At 39.2% G+C, this 14,921-nt stretch overlaps 1 protein-coding gene across 1 annotated transcript in view; it reads right to left on the bottom strand.

Annotated features, from left to right (window-relative positions):
* The window catches only part of LOC140940021 (double-stranded RNA-specific editase 1-like), a 19,962-nt gene extending 10,280 nt beyond the window's left edge, over window positions 1-9,682 (bottom strand). Inside the window, exons 1-4 of the mRNA XM_073388883.1 lie at window positions 9,310-9,682; window positions 4,580-4,767; window positions 1,897-2,062; window positions 457-623 (exon numbers count right to left, since the gene is read on the bottom strand). Of these exons, the coding sequence (XP_073244984.1) occupies window positions 457-623; window positions 1,897-2,062; window positions 4,580-4,767; window positions 9,310-9,541 (753 nt within the window). The 5' untranslated portion in view covers window positions 9,542-9,682. The remainder of the gene's footprint in view (window positions 1-456; window positions 624-1,896; window positions 2,063-4,579; window positions 4,768-9,309) is intronic.
* Between the last annotated feature and the right edge of the window lie 5,239 nt (window positions 9,683-14,921).

The following is a 14,921-nucleotide window of genomic DNA, read 5'->3' as shown; positions in this document are numbered from 1 at the left end:
GCAGAGCAACACACTAACTTACTTGCATCATGGAAGCACCTTAAGAAAGTGTTGTGTACACTTTGAAGCCAACCAACCACCCAAGTGTGTTGAAATTAGAAATAGATATTACATACAACTAAGAAAAGCTCAGAAAAAAGTCTGAGCTCCCAGTGGGAATCAAAGCCACAACCTTGCAGATACCCGTATGGCACTCTAACCAATGAACCATGGCCAACTCACATGGCAAACAGGTTGCAAGTTTTGGAATAGCCACAGGACTTTGCATCTCACAAGTATGCTGGACTAAAGCAAAGCAACACACTACGCACTAACTTACTTGCATCACGCCAGCACCTTAAGAAAGTGTTGTGTACACTATGAAGCCAACCAACTGTGATGAGATTAGAAATAGATACTACTTACAACTAAGAAATGCACAGAAAATAATCTGAGCTCCCAGAGCATTATACTTACCTTCAGCTGGTTTCTTTGACAGTGTTCATTCAATAACATGATAGGATCTTTATGGAGTACAACAGCTTTTGGTTGAACTGGATCTCCTTGGACATGCTGAGGATTTGAGGGATTGGTGGTGTTTTCCATTGACCAGTGGGGGCTGTCTTCACTCAAATCGTACAAACCTTGCAGGATAAGTTAAAACAATTCAAATGAAAATTATACTAACAGCTTATTAAACTGCAGTATGTTTTATGATGTAGTGTTTCATGACATGCACAGTAAATGTGAAATTTATTGAGTAGTACTCGAAGTTATAAAATGTTTTTGTCCAGATTTTGTCACTTAGAACCGTTCATTAAAAGGCAACATACTTTTAAGCAAGTTTTACTGAAGCTCCAAAGCAGTTGAACTTCCCCCACCCCCTCAGCCATGGAACCATCACAGGCTCATTAGGCTTAAACAGCTTTACATTTTTAAACCTTTTATTCTAAATCTATACATTTTTAAACAATCCTGGGATTTTTTCTTATTTCCTCAAGACAACATGAGCTCAACAGTCAGCTGTGTGTGTGTGTGTGCAATCAGATTTGAGGACACTCATTTCTTTCACAATTTCATGAATTATTAACAAATAAATTCATAAAATTATTACAAAATAAATAAAATACTTGTTATCGAAGGGTTTAGCATACAATAGAAAAATGTTTACAAAAAATGGGAGATTGTGTTCCAGAAAATATTCTTAATCCTCCCCACCCAGCAAAAAAAAGTTGTTTTTCTTTTCTTTTTTTTTGGGGGGGGGGGGGAGGGGGGGGGTTATTCACACCCTCTGGTAAATAGAAGTCCCAAGTTACCTTCATACTTTCCTTTAAAATTTTTGGCATTTAAGACCCCTTCCCCCTCTGAAGTTCCAGTGACTACACATGGTGTGTGCATGGATACTCTCTAGAACCCAGTGATCCAGAGGATATCTACAAGACTCAGTCACATTAGCTGGGAATGTAGTGGTATTTTCTGCCCACTAAATGTTGGTTTTTGCCAGTTGGCATGTCAGAAGCAAAAACATTCACACTGGGAGAGAAGCAGTACAACTTTTTTTTGGAATATGGGTACTGCACAGGGTGTCCCAACTTGACAAGGATTTTACTTCTTCATGAACCTAGAGAACGTAAAAGACACTGCCAGCAGACACATCTTTAACACAGGGTTCTGAGTGTAAAGAAAGAAGAAAATAATAACAACAAGTCCATAGAGTGTTTTCACATGACGTCACGGCAGCCATATTGGAGTCCCAAACAATGAAACGGCGGCCATGTTGGTGTCCCAAACCAATCCTGTGGGAGTTGAACTCTTTTCTTATGCAAACGCTTTCTCTTGTTCCTATAAATTTGCATAGATGTTGGCCACGTGAGTAAAAACACTCTATTGGCTGGAGCATTAATGAAAACAACATACCTTCTGCAGGCTCCCAGTTCATCAGTGTTTTCAAAGCCACAATAGCAACAAATTTTCTGGCCATTTTCTTTGTGGAGCTTTTCTTTGGACCAAATGTCTGATCTCCAACTGTAACTTGTGCTTTGTATAAACCTGGATACATGCACTGAACATCTTCAAACTTTACCTGCAATAAAAAAAGTAGCGTGCTTACAAAATATTGTCTACAAACTATATGCACAAACAGCCTTGGATGTATCCATTCCGACCTTACAACTAATTTTGCAAGAGAAAATAGCTGAAGAATAAAGTACAAGTACAGTTATATCAGAGAGATGGAAAATTAGTACACAGAGTGAAAGGTTCTGAAGTTTGCTTTGAGAGGGAGGTGATGGTAAGTATTATATTAAAAAGACAAAGCATGGAATAACCCACACTTGCTGGTGATTCAGCTGAAAAAAAGATGCAGCTGTTTCATTGATACAAAGCTTATTGCAAAACTAAAGGCAGGACTCGTGTATTACCAGCCGAAACTAATCCATACAGTACCTTTACTGGTTCAATTTCCTCCTTGGTTTAACTTATATTTTGCTAATGTATGGTAATCAGTTTCAAACAAAGGAAAGTAAAATTTCAGTCAAGGATGAAAGTGACCACAAACTGATACTCAGTGGTAAATATATTCTTACCAGAACCTTACACATTGTGTGTGAGTCTATCACTTGCAGACTAAAGATGTAGATCTCATGCATCAAACACAATTTCTTATGCTTGACTCACAAACCCAGATGAATGCTTCTTAAACACATGATTGGTAATGAAATTCAATTCAATTCCCAACAAAATTCCAAAAAGGCACTAAATTTTGACAATGTGTCATTACAGCTGTATCACAACACAAGGCTGTGCTCTAACAGCGCCTGGTCACCTGAGGCGACTAATATTTTGCTTCGGGTGACTGAAAAAAATTCGCAGTCGCGGTCGGCGGGCACTCTAGCTTCTAGTACAGTGTTCAGTCAAGCAGGCAGAAAAATTTAACGTTCTGGTGTTGGCTTGTTGAGTCACAGTTTACCAAACTTCAAGCAAAATATTTTTTGTACAAAACAAACGGGTGTGCATCAATGTTCAAAGGTCATTCTGCATGATTTCACATTGTAACATAATCCATCACTTTGAGCGAGACAAGCGGCACAGACTTCGATTTCACTTTTCAAAAATAGTTTTAAAATTTTTCCTTTCAGATAGAATGGTTTATTAGGGACAGTTTTTAGGAGAAACTGTTAATACTTTTCTGACAGGCAACGAGGGGTAATTTACTTTTGTATAAAAGGGAAGTCGCTGTATCCCGGTATGCAAATTTAATATTTTTACGGTTTTTGGCTGTTGTGTCTGCAAGGCTAAAACAGAACTTATGATACTGTTTTATTCCCTGTACATAATATGACGAAATATATGTATAAAAAGAAAAGATAATCATGATCATTTTTACTGTTGTTTTAGAGACAGGGCAGTCCCACGTTGTCTTGGCATTTTATGTATCTCGAAAACTGAATTCGCATGCATGCATAGACTAAATTTAGCAGCAAAAAACACAGAAAGAAGAGCTGGTTTACACTTCGCCCCAATCCATGAAAAGCTCAATATTATCCTAAAAGATTCACTGATAATATAGAATAGAAAATTAAAGATGACTTATTTTTAATTAAAATAGTAGGCTTGGGGCCGCGGCGGTTTCATCGTTTCACGGAAGTTTTCATGGAAACTTGCCGTCACTTTTTTCATGCCGCAATGATTTCACCTTTTGAGAATTTATTTTCAACTTTAGTATTACTAGTAAAAAGCACGGTTTTCCAATGTTTGACCAGAAAATCTTGATGAAAATAACATAAACCTGCTGAAATCGTTACTTTTCCCTCCTTATAAAAACCTGAACAATTCGGCAGCATTGCTCTTTTCTTGTTTTAAATCTGAATGGCACGGAATCTTTGATTGGCTTCATAGGACAACATGGGGGTTTTTGTCGCACCCAAAAGCTAAAATTACTGAGTTTGGTGACCAACAGGCCAGTAAAATTAGTGTGCGTACAAAATACTTCTTCATCAGATGTACTCGGGCGACCAACGTGGAGCCCTGGGCACCCCAGGTGGAATGTTTGGGAGCCCGAAGCGCTTCCCAAAATTTTTATTTGGGAGACCAACTTTGAGGTCTTGGCGCCTTGGCTAAAATGCTTGGGAGCCCGAAGGGCTCCCTGAAATTTTCCTTAGAGCACAGCCTTGCAACATGCTAAAATTATTGTTGCCTGTGAAATGGTTCAGGGTGTTCTCAAAGGTCATCAGAACATTTTAGCACATTTTTGGTATTTGAAAGTCTTCAGAAATGGTTGGAAATGATCAGAAGATGCTGGGATGTTTCGGGAAATTCTGGTCATGAAAAGATGAAATTCAGAAAATATCAGGCATTTGACTCAGAAAAAGTTGGCAAGTACAAGTACAAAAAAGTTGACCCAGGTGATAGGGTAACCTACCTGTGAAAGTTGCTTATAAACCAGAGCTATCTTTAGCCTTGCTAGGGTAACCCTAGCACAAAGGTAACCCTCTCTCCTTGTAAACAGGCTTTTAGGCACAGCCTCCTTTTCTCCTCCTTGATTAAGAACAAGACAAAAGAAGGCTCTACTCGAAGTGTAGGTTCCACTGTTAGTACTTACCAACTGACCCCGTTTTTGACCATATTCATTAAGCAGCATCACAGGATCTTTGTCAGGAGGAGCTGATAGTGCCATGGACTTTTTTGCTTTCACTCTGGGAGGCCTTCTGTATGGTGTCCTTTTGGGGATACCTGGGCTAGCTTGGAAGGGTTCATATGGACCTTGCTGTGACCTGTTACCATATTGTTCTGCAAGGGAAACCAGAAAGGGTATTTTTGAAATCAAACTTGTAATAATTTCTTATCCATAGTTCACTCTACATGTTAACATCCCCTACCTTGGCACCCAATTGGATGGGGAATTGTTGAAGTTACAGTGGAACCCCATTTTACAATTTATTATTATAATATCCATTTTGAAATCACTATAGTGATTCCTGCAATCTGATTGGCTCTCAGCAATGTGATTTATTCATGAATCAAGGTATTTTTGGTCTAAATCACATCTGTTCTAAATTGTGTCATTGATGTTCTAAATCGCATCACCTCTGTTTTCAATTGCACCACTTTTACTCAGACTATATCACATCATCAATACAAAATGAGACGTAAAAGCCTTTTTGTTTCCACTTTTCAAAAAACTGGCCTCTAGATTAATAAAATGTTGATACCAACTGAGTTCTGCGATTTCAAAGTGGCTGTAATAAAGCGGTAACTGAACTTCTTGTCGTGCAAACTTGCACTGCGTGCTTGTCCAAAATAAAATCATGTGTACATGTATGATTTCAGACCAAATTTCACGCCAATCAGTTCAATTACCATTATAATTATTATGGCAAGCGGCAGTATAGTTAAATCAGGGTATTTCATAATTAAGATTGTAAACAAACTCCCAATTTAATGATTTGGTGGCAAATTATCTATTAAAATATCATTATATTGGGATATGGTTAATAATTAAAATATAAAAAATATTTTTCCAAGTGCTATGGATAAAAACACTTCTGATATGACATTAGTTATTTACATGTAGTTTTAACAGGAAAAACTTTATGCTTGGTTCGCTAGATTTCTATTGTTTTACCAGGAATACCATTGAATGAAACATTCTTAAATCAGGATTCTGCTCTATACAATTTACTGTAACTTTTGTTGGACACAGAAATTATGTTGATTGCTTGATCAGGAATATTGTTGCATGGAAGATTGAAAATTAGGGTTCCACTGTATCTTGTACCAGGGTCAGGGAGTGGGGAAATCAAAAATAACTCCTTGGTGTTAGTACATAAAGTCAGCTCTCGCTTGACACAATGGCACCTCCCAACCCCACAGATGGCAGGGACTACATGCAGTTTGTGGCCTAGTAGATGGAGAGGAATAATCTTGAAATACAATGTAAAGATCTATACTTAAAAGTGCATTTCTTCCAAAAACTTGTTGTTTAACCGATTTTCCTGTGAGCCGCCCATAACTGCCCGTGGGGATCCACATCCCTTCTACCGCTTGTGACGTCATCAGTTTTAATGGTCAAGGACAACTTTGTGTGCCAACTGAACTTGTGCAAAGTGAAGAGATCTTTCAGACCATACCAGAATGAGCACAATTCAGTCAAGGACACCAGAGAAAACCATGTAACATTGACCTGAAAATTTCCATGAAAATCTTGTTCCACTTCCCACCTCCAGTACTGCTCAAAAGTAAGTTTACAGTCACTTGAGTATTGATTCTCAAGACTCAAGACTCAATTCTCGAAACTTTCAAGGATCGAGTCTTGAGTCTTGATAATCGAGGATGGAGGATAAGTTTCAAATTTCGAGTCGAGAACTTGTCGTGAAAGAACACTCTTTAAAAGTGTACACTTACCTCTCATTCCAAAAATTACCGTTTTGTGCATTGGGTGAGACTCGTTCGGTTTAATTCATGTAAACAAAGCTTGCGCTTTGAAAGGGAAAATTTGCACTTTTGGTCTCCTGTTGATAGTCCTTTTGAAACTTGCTTTAGAAGTGAAGGCAAGATACATTTATGTAATAGCGGTGAAATTGAGCCTCCATTTGAAAGTGAAAATGAAACAACTCATACTAGAAATGAGGATATTAATATCACTTGTGCACAGTGTACAGCCATAGTTCTTTTTGACTAGTTTCCATTGCTCGTATGTCAGACTAGCGGTAAAAAACAGCCTCTGTTTAAAAGTGAACAATAACTAAACCACTCTGTGGATAATCATACTTGAAAACAAGATCACAGATTCACACGCTTCAATCCAAAAACCAGATCTTACACGTATCTATCTCACAAATCGATACCACGAGGTGTGTCTGTCTGTCAAACCCCGAATCTTGTGACAACTACTTTTCCGATTTCTGCAGACTGCTGGTGCATTCCTTGTCACTTTCTATCGTTGGAACAAAACGAGTATGAAACTTTATACTCTAATGATCTTGTGTTGAAATGTTGCTTTAGCAAACAAAGTTTCCAGTGGCATCAGCTAGATTTGCATAAAAGCCAGTTTTACAATTCATGGAGTCGCTGAGTCGTGTTTTCGAATGAACATGGCGAATGAAAGGTTACATATGTGAAATTGACTATTGGAAAATTTAATAACTCAAATGCTCATGAAAATCTCGCTTTTTGTCACAAATAAAATTTTCCATGAAATTATTGTGTGACTACATGTGGATTTGCATATTTTACATACAGTAACAGTGTGACAAGCCACAGAATTGACTAAAGTGCACATGAAAATTTCGCTTTTTAGAACAAACATAGTTTCTTGTGACTTAATCAACATCTTAACATACGCCAAATGCGTGACATGCCACAGAATCGCCGAGTTTTTTAATGAACTTAGCGAGTGAAAGGCTGAAACTATGTTCTAAGCATTTACACAAGAAAGAGGTTGAAGCTTGACTAACAGCAAATTTAACAACTCAAATGTTGTAATCTTCATCATGATTTGCATAAAATCGGGACAAATTTAATTCACAGAATTACCAAGCTGCACCATTCATCTGTGAAAATCTCGGAATATTGCGAACAAAGGCTACATACACTACACATGCAGGATAAATCTTCAAAACCGAAAATATTGATTTACACTTATTGAAAGCTTGCCGAAGCTGGCAATTCAAAAAGTTACACCGCACCGCAAGCGCTGATCGACGGTGCAATATCTGAACGGCTACATGACTGTACAACATCGTTCTTTGGGAAAACAAAAATAATTTCACGTGAAAACCTTGCTTCTCGATCCTCAATCCTCCATTTTCGAAACTCGAGCCTCACATCTATAGACTCGATCCTCGCTTCTCGAAACTTGAAGTGTTCGAGCTTCGAGACCTGAGGGTTGAGTCTCGAGTTTTGAGCTTCAAGTGTCAACTTACTTTTGAGCAGTACTATACCTTTCCTTTGATCTAATCCTAAGATCCTAAAGCTTTCCTAAAAACTTTCCCCACCAAAACAAAGCCTACTAAATGCCCAGCGAAAGAAAAGATTGAGCTGGCCAGAAAAGCGAAAAAAGTAGAGAGGAGAGAAAGTGAAAAGTAAAAGTCAAGACTGCTGTGTCACTGTGTAACAGCAATAAACTGTGAAATACTTTGTGACTGCTGTGTCGAAATTTTGCTTTCTGCGCATGCCCGAAATCTGCAAGCTAATATTTTGCATCTGGATCAGAAGGCCGTGAAGTGTACAACCTGTAAATGGCTTTATAGTAAGTTTTGGCTTTTTATAGCATGAAAGTGACCAGAAAACGGCTTGACTAGGTTCAAAACGCATTTTTTGGCAAAATTTCCTGAGACGAATGGGTTAATAAAACTCTTAGTCGTGCTACATCACTGAAAACTAACAACTGTACCAAGGCCCTGTTTGCACTATGGCAAAAAACAGAGTTTGGTTCACAACAATTTTTTGTTTTTGCAACCTTGCTTGCATCTGAGACATGCAAAGTTTTTCGTCTAAGGTCATGTCTACAAAATAAGATGACCTGACAAAGGATAGCTGTCAAGGAAAAAAGGAGATTGTCGCCTGACAAAACATTGTGGGCCTCCAAATTCTCTCAACGGCATCTTTGAACTTTGGTGACAGTTGAGAAAATTTTGGTCGTGAAAAAAATCCTTTGCACTAGAAATGACTTCCTGTTGACAGATTTGTTTGCAAAACAAAAAAAATTTTGCTTTGTGCAAAAAGGGTCTAACAAATATAAAATTTAACCAAGTTACAATTTTTTTTACCACGTTATTAAAAAAATTATCACATTAACTCGCTAAATACATGTACAGCAACACCCATTTCTGTCTTCTGTTGACAGAGAGATTGGGAATATGTCTGCCCTAAACCTGGGGTGATGAATAAATGCTGTAGGTCAAACAATTTAATAAATAAGTGGAAGACCCTACAAAATATTTTTGGCAGTAGATAGGCACAGATGCCTAAACATACGAATTTTCCACTTTTGGTTCCAGCATTAACTGTGCAGTTGATCTGAGATTTGCTTGTCCGGAATTTCTTGTGATTTTCAAAGGTTTCTTGCACCTGCGCGGATTAAAAGTACACTAGATCCGCGCGCTCAAAAAATGTCACCGCACTGCATGGCGCGTTGTCAATCTTAGCTTTTTCAAAGATGTTATTGTCGTTATCGATTCATAACATATGCCTCGATCACATCTTGGACTTGTGAGGAAAACGTGACTTAATAAAAAGAACAGGGAAAGGACAAAACATGACAAAAAGATACAATCACGAACTATTAACAGTAGATGTAGCTATTATGATTTTTGCTTGTTTTGAACTTACCTTGGGCAATGGCTTGAAGAGCAAGATCAGCCGCATACTCCTTCGCGTCCTTTATAGATGAACCTACAGCGGCAGGGAAATTACGATCTCCGACTCTTGCCATGGCTCTAAACTGTGGACTGTGAGGAGAACTTTCCACTGTACTGATCTCGAAATCGACGGCGCCGCCGTTAAGGTCTCCGTATTCTTTGAGCGCTGTCCTGGCGTTTTTGTTCACGAGATTACCAAACATTCCTCCTCTGTATTGCAACGGAGAATTGAATGAGTAATGTCGTGAAAAAATCAGTCCTCTAGGCACTCAAAAACGGGAAACGAAGTAAAGCTGAAAAACCCCTAACTTCCCTCACTTGTTTTCACAACATGCGGTTTCGAGTGAAACGCCGAACCAGATTCCCCTCGGCCATCAAATCAGGTGTTTTTACGAAATGCACAGGATACCCATGAACGACAGCAAATGGGACAACAGGAGCTAGGAGATTCCGTAAAATTCTGAAAATAAGCCCCGGGGCTTATATTTTTCAAAGGCTCTTTTTGAGGGGCTTACAATTGGCCCTTTAGTTGGAGGGAAATTTATATCAGTAATTTACACGAAGTTTTTACTAAAACTCAGCCATGAACACTTAAAACACAACTTCAAATTACTTTACTGCCTACTGTACAAGAGGAGGAGTTTGGGTGCAGGGTGGCGGAATAGAACTTCCTTGAAAGTGCTTTGTATGTGGACCGAAAAAATCCAAACCAAGAGAGAAGAGTGAACAAGGCAAACGGCAATAAACTGTGAAAACTTTTACTGCAATCACTGTGTTACTCTACCGTTTTTGTGTTGTTTAATTTTGTGTTTGAGGTTTTCATAACTGAAGAAGGGTAACACACCCGAAACTTCTCTTTCTTAAAACACATTTGACACTTTTTGACATTTTAAGGGAATATCATCCTGTCAGCTATTTAACTACGAGTGTCACGCATCCCCAACGGTTTTTCCATTCACGATAACTACGTTTTGCTTTATCGCACATAGTGAAAATGTACAGAAATAGTTCTTTGCAAGCATGTTCATCATTTTCTCACTCCAGAGGTATCTTTTTGGTCTTTGAATATTCAATGAATGCTTATTACTTTATGGAGAGTTTAATTTTACCAAAAACTAGGAACTCATTCACCCAATAGAGGACGACAAACAGAAGGGGCAAAGTAAAGTTAAACACCTCTTTACGGGCACCTGCTTAATACCAACACCTTGTTATTACGGACACTTTTCTTTTTCCCTGCATCGGGAAAGCCCTTAAATTTTCTAAAAATTTAACCCCCCTAATACGGACAGTTGTTTCTTGCCCAATCAAGAGATTCTCATAGAAAGTCAACCTCACTATTGCGTACACATTATTATCAGCGCTGTGTGTTGTAATAGACCTTTTCTTTTAGAAGGTAAAAATACCTTCAGTTGACAGCATGTCGATGCATCTTGCAAGAGCTTCAGTTAATCAGATCGGGATAAATTGTAGACGTCAATTTTAGGCTATTTGAGCATCAAAGAATTATGCCGAGAACGGTTTAAAATGAGTTTGAAAATGATCGATTTTTTTAGTTTTTCCATTGATTTGGTCCGCTAAATGAGGGCTCATATAATTTGTGAAGGTTAGATATGTTTAATTCAGTTTGACGATGCCTCTGTTCTCTCTCATTTCTTTAGTATTTCGTTCTAATAAAAGATGTCTTTTAATCTTACAAAATCATGAGCCACTTATACGGACACCCTTTTTATACGGACACTTTGTATGGCCCCCTCAGTGTCGGCCGGTATTAACGGGGTTTGACTGTATTATCTCATTTCTACAGTTTAGGTGTCTCGCAACGCTCTCTCTCAAAGGTACCGTATTCTAATATAACTAGTGGAGTGTAGCCTGTATCCCCCCACCCTTGTGTGATGCTTGAATTCTTGAATTTGAAATTTAACTGATATGCAACGACGGGACTCACTGAAATCTATTCAAAAAGTGACTGGGGACAAAATCTCGGTAAAGCCGCTAAACCCAGGCACTAATATCGAACTATTTTTTAAGTTAAAGTTCGAAAATAACTAAATAAAGATAACTTATTTTTTGAACAAAAGAACAATAAGCTGAACAGCAATAGTAAGTGAAGTTTTACGTACAAGGGAGAAATCATTGCGCGCTGCTAGAATACTCGATAATTTGTGCAGTCACGTTTCGATAGAACGTAATTCAGTGCACTTTATGGTATACATTTAGGCTTAGAACGGTACAATTTTAACACAGGAGGAGTTTTACATTGTAATGTCACGAGCAAACTAAAGGGATTCCTAAAAACGCCTTCGGTTTTACCTTTGAGCTCAAGAGGCCACTCATGGTGAATAAATTCAGCCACTTTGCACATGTGTAAGGGACTCGTGTCAAATGATTTTCCTTCGATTTTAAACGACAGGGAGAAACATAAGCTTCCACGTGCAATCTATCGTAGCAGGCACATGGTCCTGTTCACCGTACAACTTTGTGACTATGTCTATCAAAGGTGACAGGCCTGTTTGCAAGTATTACTTGACCCATCACTTGAAGCATAGCTGTCAGTTATCAATGACATGAACAACAGACCATTTGCACCATGACTACGACTACTTTTATTTTATCAGAATATTTCCCTGTGTGTACAAATAAAGGCTTGAACTTCGTGGCAAGTACCAAATGACGTCGTCGAGTAGTAGTAGTAGTAGTAGTAGTAGTAGTAGTAGTACCCATTGATTCATTGATTAGACTACGCCTTTCACGCAGTTTGGTTGGCGCGGCGGCTGTTAAAGCTAGCATGTGGACAAAGGTTTCATATGGACCTTGCATGCAGCGTGGTCACAGTTGATCCTTTCAATGACATGCAGTTCGTTCCTTTTAATTCTGGTAGTCAAGTACATTCCTAGCGACACGACGGGGCACAGATGACTATTTTTTTTTGCGCCCTTAGTCTCCCATACGCAGGCTAGCCACAGTGAATACGAGCAAATCCCCTGCGAGTTTGAAAAGTGTTGACCAGTGTTGAAGTCATTATTATGAAGCAGACAATGGAAAATTGGGGTGAATTTGTTAACTAATTGAAATGGTTTACCGTACACAACATAAAAGTCATACTCTCATTTACCGTTCACACGACAGTTCATTTGGTAGTTTGTACTACACTTTCCGAGGTAGCTCAAAGTTCATAGAACTAACTTCGTTTGTTTTGTACTTTCCGTGGCTATTTCCAAATTTAAACCCAGGAAGGCTTTATAGGACGACTTATTTGGGTGTCTCACATTCGGACCACTAATTTTCATGGAATTCTGCGGTATCAATTTCGGATATTGCAAAGGTTTGAAAAAAATATAGAGAATCACTTAATACATTAACTCAGATATGGTGACCCAGGTGACGCCCTGGTGACGTCAGGTGCCAAAGACGTCCCTTTTGTGTCGAACCGCACTGAGGGTTCCACTGAGGGTATATTAGCGGAAAGGGGGAGGGGAGGGTCTGGGGAGCAAATCTTCACACAGTTCGCCCGCGCAACCTCGCAATGGCCAATTCAACATTGTCACATTATCCATATTACACTTTGTTTGGCTTACAAAATTTTGCATAACCATTGTTTTCAATTTATCCTGAGTTTTACGGTCGTCCCAAAATAAATTGAAGACAATACTTTTGCAAAATTTTGGGGGGTGTATATACCAGCTATTGGCAAATTTTCCCCAGTAACAGTCCCAGAAGTTTTTGCAAAAGTTACTCGGCCCTGCCTGACTCTCGTTTCTAAAGTAGTTACTGGAATAAAAGGAACCATTGGATTTATTTTTTTGGGGGGGGAGGTGGGAGGGGGGTGGGGGGGGGGGGGGGCGAGATCTAATTTTTCCATTTATTTTTGTTCAAGATAGCCTGTGTACAGACGCCTCCCTCCCCTCAGAAAATTTTAATTGAGGGGAAGGGGGCAGCTAACTAATTTTTTCACCATTTTGGAATAAGCCTTATACACCTTCCACTAAACATGTTTATCAACCCAAATGAAACACTGACAGGGGAGCTCCTGTCAGCTAGTGTCAGCATCGTCCAAATTAGGCTCCTGAAACTGATTAAAAACCGAGAGGAGGCTAACCAGCTGTCTACGAGCCTACAGAAGAGAACTTAAGCTTCACGTATAAGGCAAACGGCAAACGTCAGATTCAAGTTGAGAATTAGCAAATTAAAACTGCTCAAAACAATTCTTATGGATAAAAAATTGCGTAAAACTACTAATTTATTTGTAGAAATAATAAAAGTAATCGACAAGTAAATGAGAAACTCACGTGGTACAAATTTGCGTTTGCCGATTGACGTAAACGTGAAGCTTAACCTCTATTGTCGCCCCGATATAACGTAAGGCTAATTAAGGGATTGAACATAACACATCTCAGAGCCCGAGTCGAACTCAGGACTTAATTACGGATATTGCTCTATTTCCCTCCGAATATAAGCCTCTTAAAAAAGGGCCTTTGAAAAATATAAGCCCCTGGGCTTATTTTCGGAATTTTACGGTATCACTTCACAAAATAATCAATCAGATAGCCCGTACATGAATAGTGTTGGATTACGCGTTGATTTATGTTAACTAGGAAATTCCTCTTTTGTTGCCTAACAATGTCATGAATTCCTCGTGCTCTCAAACACACAGCATGTGACTGATTCATGATTCACTTAGTAACCCGAGATCCAGCCTGAGATCAGGCCCAACATTTGCAGCTCTCATACATTCATTCTTACTAGTCGCGCTATTTAAAGCTAACCTACGAACACAGACGAATTTCCGGTGTTCGCTCCTATCCACCCGAAAAGTTAAGCGACGACCGAAAACACGTATGCGTTCGCAGGCTACGTTTAAGCCTGCCAGAACGTTCTTTACCAGGCGAAAGGAAAATAGAGCCGAATCGCAAGTTATCCACTGGGTAGTCAAAGGGCCTTGAGGAGGGTCTAATCCCTAATACCGTGACAGGACTAGCTCAGAGTCGGTAGAGCGCTTGATAGAGGAAGGTCGCAGGGTCTTAAAATAACTAAGAAATACAGGTACTACCTAAACCCTGCAAATGGATAGATTTTCGCGAGGCTGCATGGGTAGAACACGTAACATGGCGGTCCTTTCTCCAGTAAGAAACGTAAAAATAGTGTTCTTTATTACTACTTTCCTGCTAAATACATCGTCACAAAAGAAAGGGCGTTTATCTACTTCTCCATTTTTTTTTGCGAGCCTTTCAAGCAGGCGTTCCTAGGGTTTCGCCACGTGGGGAAGAAACGCGTGACGAAGCAAAAAGAACGCGGCTAGGTTTCTTCTGAGAGATTCAGTAGCACTCAACGGTTTGTCGCTGTGATCTTAGCAAGATTTCTTCCCCCCGGGTAGCAGGATTTTTTTTTGCGTTCGGCGTAACAGAAATACTTCTATCAGGGCAAGACCTTTGTGTTCTCTTGTTCAGGGTCGACCGGGCATGATCTGGCACTCAGGGTAAGGTTTCCGCTCCCTTCTAAAATCGGGTCTGAAATACACCTTGTCAAGAACAGCGATTAAGGTCTATAAATCACATGTTCTGGTCTAAGAAAGAGTAAGAGTTT

The sequence above is a fragment of the Porites lutea genome, chromosome 6 (assembly GCF_958299795.1).
Source record: "Porites lutea chromosome 6, jaPorLute2.1, whole genome shotgun sequence".
In the NCBI taxonomy this organism is placed as follows: Eukaryota; Metazoa; Cnidaria; class Anthozoa; order Scleractinia; family Poritidae; genus Porites; species Porites lutea.
The sequence above is the reverse complement of the archived record's forward strand: the minus strand, read 5'-3'. Positions and strand labels throughout refer to the sequence as shown.